This window comes from Cimex lectularius, unplaced genomic scaffold (assembly GCF_000648675.2).
Source record: "Cimex lectularius strain Harlan isolate CLEC.00 unplaced genomic scaffold, Clec_2.1 scaffold114, whole genome shotgun sequence".
Lineage (NCBI taxonomy): Eukaryota > Metazoa > Arthropoda > Insecta > Hemiptera > Cimicidae > Cimex > Cimex lectularius.
The window spans coordinates 54,677-68,487 of NW_019392782.1; the positions used below are offsets into that span (position 1 = coordinate 54,677).

Consider the following 13,811-nt stretch of genomic DNA (forward strand, 5'->3'; position numbering starts at 1 on the left):
ATGAACGATTACAACAAAAATATCATGAAAAAACTTATCTTTTAATTTATGACGCAGTCGGCTCGACAATCCAGGATGGGTCTAGGCTAGCAGAGTGAAGGTTGACTACAGAATGAATTACGGATTCCTATGCACCACCCCTAAATAGGAAATTACTAGGAGGGGTGTCCCGTTAGGTAAAAGAATGGCAGGCAAAAAGGAATTTAGCTGGCCTCTCAGGGTTAAACTGAACATAAACATGCCAAACACACCAGGCAGACTGACCCAGCAATTATTGGCGGACAAAAATAATAGGTAATGACCAAATTTCAATTAACTTTTTAATTTAGTTTTGTGTTTTGCAAAAAAAAGATATAAACTTTTTTCAATGTTAAATTTTTAATTACCACTTTTGTGAAATCACAAAATATCCAAGCCAAGGTTTTCATGTGGAGTAGAATAATACAGCATATTGGAATGTATATTTTATATTACTTATGTTTTACATATGTAATGCATTAAATACATTTTATGGGAAAACTGAAAATAAACCTTAATGAATTTTTTTTTTTAAATACTATTTTGAGCATTTTACTATGATAGTCTTTTCAGTTGATTTGTATATGGTACATAATGTTTCTTTCCAGTTTATTATCCTTTTCAAGATAAACATACTTGTATGATTATATAACTGACACGAAGTAAAATTGCAAGCGACAAAAACGATAATACATATATAAATATTTTCACACTCACTCACTTTTGTACAAAAATTTATGCATTTTTGCATATTTCAAGGTTACGCAAGGAACAGAGCCATTAGTCATGTCCAATCTTGAAAACTGAACTCCTACGCAGTCGGGTTTTCAGTCATGAGTTTGATATCCGCTTCCATCATATCCCGTACTAATTCCTATAGAAAAATTACAAAAGTTACACATTGAAATTATTTAAGAGCAAGACATGAGTAGCTTTTATTAACATACATAGAATTATTAATAATTTATGAGAATAATACATCTTTCAAACTTTAGATAAATGTTTGGTAGAAATTAGAAAAATAAAACAAGGGGATTGAAGAAAGCAGGCTGACAAATTATTTAAAAAAAACAGGAGAGCCCTCACACCCTTTGTACTAGAACAGCAAATTGTTACACCTTAAAGCATGATAAAAATAGAACTGAGCGAATGAAAAAAAGAAATGAACACAAGATGAACTCACCAGGTGAAAAACTATCAAATACGTTTCTTAAAATCTCAACCAGGAAAACAAAAATGTACCCTTCTCTCAGCAGGCAGAAATTAAGGAAAATAATACAGTGTTCATTTATTTACCACCTTTAAAAAATGGGAAAAATTGAGACTGCCCAAATTTGCCATGAAACAGCAGAGACATCGGTCTTATGTAACTTCAAAGTCTTAGTCCCAAACATCCACTTCTTAAAGATGACACTAACGTGTAGGCAAATATGCAAGGAGGAATCCCAGGTGGAAGTGTACTTATATAGTTGTGCACTTTCTGAGATATGGAAATAAAGAAACGTCAATTTCACATTAGATCTCATAGGTCACAGTGGAAGAAAGGTTAACTGTAGTCACAAGTTTGGGTGGTTAGAAAAAAAGTTGGGTGAATTAAAGTAGCAAATACCATTTTCAACTTCTCTAAATGTTTATTGAATTCATTTTCCACCCTGTCTATCAATTTTTGATTTGTTTAATCCAATCACCTTTTAAATTGGTATTTTTGACATTATTTTAATAAAATTTATTAGGAATATTTGGAAAATTTTAGTATTATTGAGCCATTAAGAAGAAGGCAATTTTCTGCCAATAAAATCTGGACAGTTTATCACCAAATTGAAGGGAATAAAATTAATTATATAAAATCCAACAAAATTAATGAAAAAGCTAATGTTTATTTGCACACTTTTAATCAAGGTTTTAACTGATTTCACTTGTTGAATTTGTCTTTATCGAGGATCAAGGTTCAAGTCTGTGGTATTCGACCTGAAAAACTTAAAAAGCCTGTCATCGGTCGGTATGATATTGGGTTCTTCATGAGCTTAGTGAACGAAACCTTATGGACTTCTTCTTCTGTTACAATTCTTTAATGGGAAAAAAAAATCCATTTTGAAGTGAATTGTGACTTGACTACAGCATAAACCAGTTTGCACTCAAGGAGATTATGTTCAGCAATGGTGGAATTTGAAGGGTCCGGTACCATTTCCAACCCAATTAAATCGACTGTAAGTAGCTATTTAGGAAAAATGCACAGAGCCAGCACAAAAAGAAAGGTGGCATTCTATCATGTCAATCCTAAAGTTACTTTCCAGATTTGACAGCAATTACTGAGCTTTAGTTGGGAGCTTTTACCACATACACCTTTCGCCTGACATCACACCATCTGACTACTGAAAATTTTGTAAGCTACAAAAGAAGAAATAAAAAAAGACATTCTGGTGTTCTCCAGCAAATAAGCAGTGATTTTTGGAAGAAAGATAATATGGATCATACTAACCAATAGCAAATAGTTACTGTTAAAGCAAAAATGATATATTAATAAATTAATTTAATTACAGTTGATGAATTTGTCATTTTATCATAATTTTCCTCATGAACTTTTAATAAACCATTGAATGGTGAAATGTAATTGAAAATATTTTTTTAAAAATTTAAAATAAATTACAATATTGATTATAAATCACTACAAAAATATTTAAGTAAATAATATCATACCTTGAAGGTAACTTTCGGAGCCCATCCAAATGCGCTATTTGCCTTTGATGCATCACCGAGCAATGTGTCCTTCAAAAACACAACATTCCATTTGTATTTAATTTTTAAACATTAGCATAAATTCAATACTTACGACTTCCGTCGGCCTGAAATATTTCGGGTTCACCCTTACCCTGACGATCCCCGTGTGTTTCTCTTTTCCGACTTCGTCAAGCCCCGAGCCTTCCCAAATAATTTCCGTTCCTATGTGGAGGAAAGCGGCTTCGACAAAATCCTTTACACTGTATGCTTGCCCTGTTGCGATCACAAAATCATCCGGTACTTTTTGTTGAAGCATCATCCACATTGCCTTGAATAGTATTTCCCTTTATTGCTCGTTTAACTTATTAGTATTAAAAAATAACCAAAAGAATTATTCAAACCCACATCAAAACTGTATTAACTAGTTAATTTATAATGCAGTTTTAATTGTATTTTTATTATTTTGCACCTAATAAAAATTGCATACCTCTACATAGTCTCTTGCATGGCCCCAGTCTCTTTTTGAATCCAAGTTTCCCAATTCCATACAGTCCAGCAGCCCTAGATATATTTTAGCTACTGATCTTGTTATTTTCCTCGTCACGAAGTTTTCACCCCTCCTTGGGCTTTCATGGTTAAATAAAATACCATTGCAGGCAAACATTCCATATGCTTCTCTGTAATTAACCACCATCCAATAAGCATACAACTTAGCGCAAGCTGAAATTTAAAAAATATAATTTTAATTTTCTCTGACATTTAATATTATTTATTTAATGGTAAGATGTTGGTTTAATGCATCTAGTAAGGTAAAGCTTTTATTTTTCTCTGAAGATCAATCTTGAGAGAATAATCTGCAAAACATTTGGCTATAAATACCATATGGAGATCTAGGGTAAAAAGGGGTTGTCTCTTTTTGCGGGATTTCCATTACTTTTCCAAACATTTCCGACGTGGATGCTTGATAAAATTTGACATTTTTCTCCAGACCGCATGTCCTTATGGCATCAAGTAGTCTCAGCGTTCCGACAGCGTCCACTTCTGCTGTGTATTCGCTTAAGTCAAAGGATACCTTTTCTCAAAAACAACAGAAACACACGACTTTAAATCAATGCAAAATGATTACTCGATACTGAATAGCGCATGCTCAAAATTCAATCTTACTTTAACATGGCTCTGTGCTGCCAAATTGTATATTTCATTTGGTTTCACTTTGTTTATAATTTTGACTAAACAACTGCTATCTGTCAAGTCGCCGTAATGTAATTCAATCCGACCACCTTTGTGCGTGGTCGGATTTGAATACAAATGTTGAATCCTGCCTGTATTAAATGAACTAGACCTCCTAATAATTCCATGAACGAGGTATCCTTTCCCCATCAGAAATTCTGCTAAGTAAGATCCATCCTACAAACAAAATAATCTCGTTTCATACAATATTAAATCATAGATAATGATTGATACCAAAAAAAAGTATAAATATTTTATTAAATAACAAAATTGAGATAGAACTAGAGTGAAACTAACAAGGGGACAGTTTATTATTATTAGTGCAATTCTGAAACATATTCAACAGTAATCATTGTCAGATTTGAGATTCTAGCATTATAAAACTTTTAAGAACCAACTTTTGTGGAAATTGATGTAAATTAATATTTTGGCTGATAATTTTGAAGACCTTCTAGCTCTAACATTATTTTTCTCAAAAGCTAGTGGTCCGATTTTCATAGATGATAACTAGTTTTAACGAAATTGTCAAGTGCATTTTACAACTGTTTCAAACATTAAAATTGGACTATATACCATTTAAAAACAAGGTTAATTTCTAAAAAAAATTTAAAATTTTCTTATAGAAATATTTTGTAAATTTTAATGGTACATGTCCTTAAAAAGCTACGTTTCTCATCCTTCAAATTGTCTGTTTGACAGTAAAATCCTTTTAAAGTTTTTGAATTTTAGCCATTTCAATCAGATATTCTGATAACTTCTCAAAGATTGGAAAAATTTTAGGGGGGTCAAAAAATTGATATATTTAAATTCAAACAAAAGTTTACATATCAGTTTAATAAGTGACCTAATTTACTTGAAAAATATTTGGCTTTTAGAATTTTTTTGGTTACTGATAAACTTCAACAGTTTTTAATATAACTTAATTGCAACATACATAAAAATGCTAAAAATTACATATTCACGTAGTTAATTTAAGCAAATAGAAAGACAAAATAAAAAAGGCAAAGCCAACCTATTCACAAGGAGTAGTATGTCTGATAAATGTGTCTTAAAATTAGGAATGAAGAATCACCAAAAATGTTTGGTCAAATCAGTGACCCCCTGTTAAATGTTTTTGAATTTTAGCCATTTCAATCAGATATTCTGATAACAACTTCTCAAAATTTGGAAAAATTTTAGGGGGTCAAAAAGCAGGTACAAAGTCATCCCCTTGTAAGACAGAAACTGTTAGGACTTCATGGAATAGCACAGAGATCAGAACATATCCTATGTGATTGTGATCCATAGTCTTAATAGAAAAGAGAAGAAGCACCTTACTTGTGTGCTAATCCACGGAGTCCTGACGGTTTGTCAAAAATGATCATTTTGGTCCATCATGCACATCTAAGCATTTCACCACCACAATTTATCACTTTTATGTAAAAACGACTGACAAAACCCACCACTAAAGATGGTAAAATGTTGAAACGTCTGACACACCAAAACCGCAAGGATGGGCAGACCAAGACAATCAAACATGATAAAATAAAAAAGAAAAGTTGATTCCTCATAGAAATCAAGAGAAAATTTCACACCCTAGAAAAATGCTCCAATTCCTAAAGAAGTATTTCCACGATATGGATGTATAAGTCTTCTGAATTCACAATTCAAATGTGGTATAAAAATTGCTCAGATTTGATTAGGTTTCAGTGTAAACCATCGGAAAACCAAGAAATAACTAAAAAATCAATCCAAGGCCTTGAATTTTGATTACAGACTTTGATTATTCAGTTTTACATGATTTCATTCAAGCTGGATGTAAAGCACTCCTGCAAGACAGGACTTTCTTTACTTAATTTTTGCAAGCTCTGGTCATCCTGGTCCACCTATTCTAGCTGGGTTTGTCAGATGTGGGTGCTTGCTTTTCCCCCGTCAGTACTGAGTGCTCTAAATTTGTATAAAGATGCCTAAAATCAACCATGTAGGTCTAGAGAAAATATTGTGCGATAATATTCTTTGTTGTTTTATTTTTCCATGCTATCTGTGGAGTAAAGATCCTGATTTTGGTCATTACCCGATCTGCTTATCCTGGCTGGGTTTGTCTGTCAGACATAATTCGGCATTTCACAGTGGTGGATTTTGTCAGTTGTGTTGAAATATAACAAAACAGCATAGGCAGACCACAATGATCATAAAGACATTTTCTAGATGCCACTTATATTCTCTTCTATCAATGATTCAGTGAGAACTGAAGATGGCAAGAAGAATACTGAAACTTGTATAATAAACCAAACCAGCAAGAATATGAGCAGCAACCAGCAAACAAAAATGATCAGTAATGACCAAATTGTAATATTCATAGAAATGATGAATGATGGAGTGAGTGCGGTGATCAATCCTTTTTTAAAAAAGATAGTTCCTACTCACAGAAAGTAAATTTCGGCACAAAGTGGGGATAATGGAGACCCCATTGGTACTCTTTCATTTTGTAAAATTTATTATTGAATTTACAATAATTAGATAGTACGCATGTATTTAAGAGATCTATTGTATCATTTTTTGCAATATACAATTTTCTTACTGTGAGTAGGAACTATCTTTTTTTTAAAAGGATTGTAATATTCATTGTTTTTCCCATGAAGAAGAGCCAAGAAAAGTTACAATTATAGATCTAGTTAGGTTGCAGTGGAAGGTTTATCACCGGGGACAGGATAAACAAAAAGTGAATATTCGAGGCCAATTTTCCTCTCAAGCATTCACAAACTCATATCCATTATTTACATACAGCCTGATGCCTGAATATTTTGTGATATTGTCACATCGCATGTGAATCCTGGACATCTTGACCCAGGATTTAGGCCCTCGACTGCCTTGTCTGAAAGAGGTCTCGTCCCATGAGTCATCATCAGAAGAGGGCCTACACTTACAAGAGCTACAATCCAACCTGTTCTTCCCACACATGAAGACAGTACACCCCTTAAACTTGACTGTTCTATTAAGGCATTTCTTTCATAAAAGAGCTGGTCTACCTATCGAGGGAGATATCCCAGGGCATATATGATAGATCTGTGCTACAATATGTGGTAAGCGATATCGTATGTTTTCAGTATTGTCCAGATTTCAAAACATTTCATTTACTGCAAAGCCTGGCGAGAGATACATATCACCTCTCACCCTGATGTACGTTGCTTAACTTCCTATCTTCGTCATTCATTTTTTCCTCAAAGCTTGAAAGAACCCTGCGAATAATCAACCCTGGCGACTCCAAACTGGCTCCAACTTTTCTAAATCACTGTTTCTACCAACATAAGTTTTGTTAAATACAATTTAAAAGTGTACAACGCTAATTCAAAAGCAGCAGTAGTTAAATAAAAATATCGTGTAGAATTTTGCCCAGTATCAGTATGGTAGGAAGGCTAACTACGCTTAGTATAAACACATCATCTAACCCTTTAAATACATAACTAAAACAAGAACAACTTTTTATTAATACGTTGCTTGCATAATGTCACATGCATAAACATAGCAGACAATGACAATACCTGCCCTGTAATACCGGTGATAAGAGCGACAGGTAGTGTTTCGTCATGACCCATCTCCTGTGAGATTTCTGTGCGAAATTTGTATATGTAGGGCTAAAAGCCTGTTAGGAGGGTGTATATTTATCTGTAAGATTACACGCCTTTGTATTGTCTGTGTTGGTTTTATCTAATTCGCTATTAGCTTGGATAAAACTCGGTCAACCAACGACGACAGATTGATGCCAGATATCGATGTAGACACTTGTGATGTCTTGATATTCAGCTTGTAATCGTCTGTTTTGTCTACTTTCCGACAAATAAATGACCAGAAAGCTCTTAAACGGTATAGTTCGTAGACTGGGCATAAATGTCTCCATGTCAAAAGAAAAGAAAAGATATGATACTAGATTTTATGATTAGACCAGATCGATTCTTATCATCAAAAATTAATAAACTTGAACACTTGTTAAACGCTTCTTAGTTTTTACTTTTTTTCTTTAGTTACAACCGGGCAAAAGTCTATCATTACCCTACTTAACTTTTAAAACCTAAAGTTTATTTAAGTTAGTTTTATAACGTGTAAGTATATACTTAGTAAATAAAGCATTTTTGCATGTTTTGATCCTCTAATTTAATATTGTTTATAAGTTTACAAATGACAGCATACTCGTTGAAGTGATCAAGCTGCATGCAAATATTCAAAAAGACTTGAATGAGTACGTTAAAATTATGCAATATCTTGAATTAAATTTTGTTCATTCGTCTATGACCAGCTAGGTACATGTTGACGTTACCTATCATTTCGACCTGACTATCCCTGCTGGGTTGGTCTGTCAGACGCGATTTAGCATTTTGGTGCGTTTTGCCTGTTGTGTAGAAGTCCAGTGCAATATAGACCAAAACAGCATAATAGGATCAGAATGATCAGAAAGGACAAAACTACTTTTCAAGATGCCACTTCTCTTCACTGTCCAGGCTACCCTTCACACTGCACAGTGCATGGTGAAATAACTCTGACAGACCCATCGAGAATAGACAGACCTAGACGTTCTTCAGTGGGTCTGTGTGGTTTCACTGGTCAAGTCTCTTTTGTAAGGTTGTGATAGGCGCATACTGCAAACACACTGAACATGGCAAAATGCTAAAACGTCTGACATCACGTCCAGGCCATCTTTGGTGTGACTGTGTGGTGTCTCATGAATGGTGAGGTGCATGACTGCAGACACGGTGACTATATTAAAACAAGTCTTATAGACCAATCCATAGAGGATAGATAGGCTGCCTTCTTCAAGTATGGTTTTTCTAAAGTTATATCTTTTCATAAGTTCGTGAGTGGTGAGGTACACACTGGCTCAGACACACTGAAGATAGGTAGATAGTCTGTGTGTTTTCTCTTAACTTGTTTTTTTTTTTTTCATAAGGTCTTGAGTGAGGTGTATGTCTGTAGACACGTTAAAGATAGCTAAATGCTGAAAAATCCCAGGCAGACCAACACCCTAAATCTCGTGATATTTATTAATCCCCAAGATCTTAAAAGAAAACTTGTTTTGGCTATTTGATGGATAGAGGATGACAAAATGCACATAATAGACTAAACCAAAGAGGATAAACAGACTAACATGTTCATCGCCTTCAGCAGCCCATGAAGAATCTTGTTATTATAGAAATGCTTTTTTAGTTTTAATTACATAAAATAAAGTAGATCTTTATACCAATGACTTGACCGTTTTAATGTTATTATAAAACATATATTTGTTTGGCCTGTAAATTATAATGCACCCTGAATATATTATAGAATATTATAATGTATATATTCATTTTTATAGTGGATGGCATCTTGTACTGAGAAGCAAAGTGATATTGAAATTGTACTCTTCACTCTTGAAACACCATGGCATCCAGACACGCTATTCCATTCATGAGAAAAGTATACCCATTTGTGTAATTATCTTTTAGAATAGCCAAAAATTATTATTTGTGCATTAATTACATTGTGGATTATTTTTTATTTTAGATCACCACTACTCAGGACATGATCGATACAAATTTGGTCAGAGTGAAAGAACTAGAAACAGCACTGAAAAACAAACAGCCCAGTGAGCACAAGTAATGCTAACACAAAAAGCTTACCACTTACATATATGATTTAATAATGTGTTTTGTTTTTAGGAAAAAACTCCAAGCTGAATTGGCCGAAATAAGGGAAGAGATATTGAAAAAAGAAACAGAACTTAAACAGTGCTACGGAGAAAATAGGAAAACGTTTATGGTCGCAGTTCTAGTGATGTTTTTCAGCTTTCTCATTTACGTCGTTTATATCATGATTGTGGGTCCAAATGCAAATGTTAAACCGATTAGTTTAAATTTTTAAGGACTGTCACTACAAAGTCATACTGTTGTATAATTATTTAAGTTTTTATAAATATAACCTTGTGTTGGTTGTCTACGACCTTAAACTTTGTTTTGAGTAGTAAAATACTAATTTTACTAATTTTTAAGTAGAATAACCCTCCCTGCTCTGACCCAAGTGGTTGAATGTTTTATTTAAATTGAAAATATATAATATAATTAAAATATAATGATATGATAAATTAATAATAAAATTATTTTTATAAAAGTAACGATCTTAATAATTATAAATAAATAAATTATTGAATATGAAGGAAAGGTAGTTAAGCTAGTGAGTGACTAGAGGATAAGTTTTAAGAAATTTCTGAGCTGGTCGAGACATTTCAATGGGAAATCATAAAAGATATCCATTTTGCTGGATCCTATCCACGTAAGGAATTAGCCCTAATAATTTAAACTAGGTTAAAGTGAGATTCCTTGGAGTAGTGACAGATGAATAATAATTTGTTTGCTCCACTGGCTAGTAGGTTAATATGGTGAAATAAAAATTGGTCAAAGTGAATACTTTTGATTATTTTTACTCTACTTAATAAAGTATTGTATTTAGATGGGGGGGTAGATTTAAGACTGCTAAAAGAAATAATGTTGCATTTTTTAATGTTGAATGTCATACAATTAGTTGTTGCACCACTTTTCAAGGTTAATTAATTTGGGCTGTAAATAAACAGTCAGATTCAGAATAAATTCTGTGGTATATTTTGAGGTCTGCGAATAGGAGAAAATGTGTGTCATTAGGAGCAGATGCAATATCATTAATGAATATGATAATAGAAAGGGGCCTAAGTGAGATCCCTGGGGGACTCCAGAGATGCAAGAAAAGGAAAAGAATTATAGGATTTTAATTTAACATATTGTTTTCTATTGGTGAGGTAGGAAGAGAACCAACGTAAAAGGTGCCATAGAAAATGCCATGAGTGATTAACTGTCAAATGCCTTGAAAAAGTCAGTGTATATTGCATTGACTTGACACTTTTCGGCAAAGGAATTTAAAATAAAGTCCTAGAAAAAAGAGGAGGTTTGTAATTGAGGATTTAACTTTGGTGAAGCATGTACCAAAATTGAGAAATTTATTAAAGATAAGATAAAAAGAGTAGGAAAGTTCATCACTGCAGTAGCGTAGTAGGTAGAGAGGAGGGAATTAGATCTGGTCCAGGCCCTTTGGCAACATTAAGAAATTTAAGTATGGTAAGAAGTAAATAATGATACTAGAGAATGAAGCAGGGGTAGGATGATGATGATGACCCCTAGGAAGCGGGGTTTGTTCTCCTCAGGCACTGCACCCTTCTGGCTTATTGTACCACCCAAGTTCAGTGCAATTGACTCTACTCTTCTTTTTCCTTAGCCTTTGTTTTCCTTTGGCTTATCCATGTGATTCCTACAAGTATGAGGGATCTAAAAGCCCGCAATATATGAGTCCTTTTTCCAGTAAAGTTGATTACTCAAGGTGGTCACCTGGTACCCTTGAGGCTCCATTGTTGGTAGTTACCCCCATATCATCCATCGATCAGCACAGATCGTACAACAGGTTAGGTTGAGAGATTAGGAATGGGTTTGGTAGTAGAGGAATAAGGTGTAGGGTTTAGGAGAAAAGTCCAGCTCCTGTTCCTCTTTCCCCTCTTTCCGTCTGTTTGATTAAGAGGTACACCCATGAAGGTGGAAAGTCGGAGATGAGTACTAGAGGTTATTAGAAATGCATAGTACTATTCGTACAGGAGTAGAGCAAAGAGTTATGTCAGTACTAGCATTATTTTTCTAATTTTCAATGTTAGAAGTATCGACCACTTTTTCACACGTGAACACAGATCACAGATGGTCTTGAAGAAAAATCAAATTCAGTTGCTACTGCCAAGCTTTCAACCTATTTAAAATCATCATCAGGGCAAAACAACCTTAAATATCTCTACAGATTGACATATTTAAATTTTTTAGGCGATCTCAAATTTCCTTGAAGACCGACTCAGTCTTAACATTGGCAAAGACTAGAACGATTGTTGGATGATATGAACTGAAACTGAATGTAACTATCAAACTATAGGTTTATCACCCCACAGACCCAGGAGGACATCACACAAAGCATTATATAACAGGCAATTTAACTAGCTTAACTGTAATTACTTCCAGATCTAGGGACATTATTTTGTTAAACTACAACAGATTCAAACAAAGTAGCTTCTTTTATATAGGAATATTGAATTATACTATCATGTAATTGTATTGGTGTAATTTTGATACATAGCTAAAATTTTGTACAATCAAATGAGGTGGTTTATTTTATAATTAGATATTTATAAGCGTTATATTTAGAAGAAAAAAAAATATGACTACTTTACTTAGCCATAAAGTAGGTTTATATTTTTCCTTCATGAGCTTGGACTTTAAGGAACGATGCTACGTTAGTTACTAAAGATTCCGTTCTTAGTATATTTTCTCAAAATTTCAATTTGATGATTATTTATAATCTAATTATGCTAATATTTACAGATTCGATGTACTTTTAATTTAAAATTATGTTAGGCAACGTGTGTTTGTGAGCCGCACCTATGCGCAAACCTACAGTTATATCTATCTGTATACAGAAGGCATCGATCAACGCTGATCACGGTTCGCGTGTTTATGTTTGTGCCGGCCTGGCTTTGTTTAATCGCATAAAAATTTAATTATAGCTGAGACTAGGTTTTTATCCAAGACAAAATGAAGCTAGTTAAGTATGTCCGATGTTTCTTTACTTGATGGTAGTTAAATTATATCTGTTTGAGCTGTACTTAGTTAGGCTTACAGACACTCATTTTTTTACTGTATCCTGTACCACAACTTCTGCAACAAATTTAAAACACAATTTATACACTAGTTATATTATTATTGTCAAACTTGATCAATTATGAAATATTTTTATTAGTCAAAGTTGGTGTTTTACCCTGAATGATATGCTAGAGAATGATGCCTTGTCAATTATTTAAAAAAGTCTTAAGATTATGCATTTCTTAGAGTTATATTTTTATCATGTTGAACTGGCACTGGGTCACTTGGATCCGTCTTCACTCACGGGTTTGTTGAAATACTCAAATGCGTTTCGGCATTGTGCCATCTTCAGTGAGGAACTGTCTCCATAAGACACAGTGCCAATACACCAAGAGTTCATTAACTCACAAGCACCCCGCATCAGCAATATTTTCATATGAACATTGTTTAAATTAAAATATCATTATTCCAGGTTTTTAATGAAGCTAAGCCATGAAACGGTGACGATTGAGTTGAAAAATGGTACTCAGGTCCATGGTACCATCACAGGTAATTATTTCAACTGAGTATAAAGATGGTCATAAGTTAATCGAGTTATTTTTATTAATTATTTTAAAGGTGTCGATGTCGCTATGAACACACATTTAAAAGCTGTGAAAATGACCATAAAAAACAGAGATCCTGTCCAATTGGATACGCTGAGCATACGTGGAAATAATATTAGATATTACATTCTACCTGATTCTCTCCCATTGGAGACTTTACTCATTGACGATACTCCGAAGGCGAAATCTAAAAAGAAAGACGCTGCAAGAGGAGGTTTGATTTTGTTTGTTTGTAATTGTTTAGTTCTTTTCTTAACAACTTGCATTACAGGCGGTGCGCCGAGAGGCAGGGGAAGAGGTCGTGGTGGAAGAGGACGAGGAAGGGGCAGAGGACGAGCTAGGCGTTAAATGTTTATACCTTCACTTCTTTTTTCCATTACTTACTACTTTTCATTTACCATTTAATTACATAATGATTTTAAAATAGGAATTATAATTTTTTTTAAGCATCCAAGACTTCTTTATCTTTACCTCTTCAGTAATGATTTTTGTTATTACTTCAACTAAACATCATTAAATAATAATAAAGTGAGTGGTGATTAGTGACCGTTAATCGATAATTATTCAGAAATCGTGAGATGTGGTCTGATGT

General features: G+C 33.7%; 3 protein-coding genes across 5 annotated transcripts; 2 read left to right on the forward strand and 1 right to left on the reverse strand.

The window, feature by feature from the left end:
- Window positions 1–494: 494 nt before the first annotated feature.
- LOC106663507 (GDP-mannose 4,6 dehydratase) lies at window positions 495–7,669 on the reverse strand. Of its 2 annotated transcripts, none has more exons than XM_014388383.2 (7): window positions 7,488–7,669; window positions 3,901–4,143; window positions 3,616–3,808; window positions 3,224–3,456; window positions 2,849–3,064; window positions 2,716–2,784; window positions 495–892 (listed from the first exon to the last, which is right to left on the reverse strand). In XM_014388383.2, exons 1-7 carry the CDS (start codon window positions 7,539–7,541, stop codon window positions 830–832), a joined length of 1,071 nt encoding a protein of 356 aa, XP_014243869.1. In that variant the 5' UTR covers window positions 7,542–7,669; the 3' UTR covers window positions 495–829. The 2 variants fall into 2 exon arrangements, with proteins under 2 accessions (XP_014243869.1, XP_014243870.1); XM_014388384.2 differs by lacking the exon at window positions 7,488–7,669 and adding an exon at window positions 7,120–7,470.
- A 72-nt stretch (window positions 7,670–7,741) lies between these two features.
- Window positions 7,742–9,928, forward strand: LOC106663508. 2 transcript variants are annotated; one of them, XR_001340039.2, is made up of 4 exons: window positions 7,742–8,045; window positions 9,293–9,407; window positions 9,481–9,572; window positions 9,636–9,687. XR_001340039.2 is itself a non-coding variant. In XM_014388386.2 (4 exons), the coding sequence occupies exons 2-4, from the start codon at window positions 9,358–9,360 to the stop codon at window positions 9,835–9,837; spliced, it is 330 nt and encodes a 109-aa protein (XP_014243872.1). In that variant the 5' UTR covers window positions 7,928–8,045; window positions 9,293–9,357; the 3' UTR covers window positions 9,838–9,928. The 2 variants fall into 2 exon arrangements, 1 of the variants encoding a protein (XP_014243872.1); XM_014388386.2 differs by having other exon boundaries at window positions 7,928–8,045; window positions 9,293–9,393; window positions 9,636–9,928.
- Window positions 9,929–12,366: 2,438 nt separating this feature from the next.
- Window positions 12,367–13,668, forward strand: LOC106663414 (probable small nuclear ribonucleoprotein Sm D1). Its single transcript, XM_014388234.2, has 4 exons — window positions 12,367–12,580; window positions 13,087–13,163; window positions 13,233–13,433; window positions 13,491–13,668. Exons 1-4 carry the CDS (start codon window positions 12,567–12,569, stop codon window positions 13,565–13,567), a joined length of 369 nt encoding a protein of 122 aa, XP_014243720.1. The 5' UTR covers window positions 12,367–12,566; the 3' UTR covers window positions 13,568–13,668.
- The last annotated feature ends 143 nt before the right edge of the window (window positions 13,669–13,811 follow it).

Coding starts and splice junctions, on each gene's coding strand:
- LOC106663507 (XM_014388383.2), bottom strand. CDS start 7,541: ATGGGTCATGACGAAACACTACCTGTCGCTCTTATCACCGGTATTACA. Junction 2,785..2,848: donor ATTTCAGGCCGACGGAAGTC/GTAAGTATTGAA, acceptor GTGTTTTTGAAG/GACACATTGCTCGGTGATGC. Junction 893..2,715: donor CTCCGAAAGTTACCTTCAAG/GTATGATATTAT, acceptor ATTTTTCTATAG/GAATTAGTACGGGATATGAT.
- LOC106663508 (XM_014388386.2), top strand. CDS start 9,358: ATGGCATCCAGACACGCTATTCCATTCATGAGAAAA. Junction 9,394..9,480: donor CTATTCCATTCATGAGAAAA/GTATACCCATTT, acceptor TTTTTATTTTAG/ATCACCACTACTCAGGACAT. Junction 9,573..9,635: donor AAACAGCCCAGTGAGCACAA/GTAATGCTAACA, acceptor TTTTGTTTTTAG/GAAAAAACTCCAAGCTGAAT.
- LOC106663414 (XM_014388234.2), top strand. Junction 13,164..13,232: donor GGTCCATGGTACCATCACAG/GTAATTATTTCA, acceptor ATTATTTTAAAG/GTGTCGATGTCGCTATGAAC. Junction 13,434..13,490: donor GAAAGACGCTGCAAGAGGAG/GTTTGATTTTGT, acceptor CTTGCATTACAG/GCGGTGCGCCGAGAGGCAGG.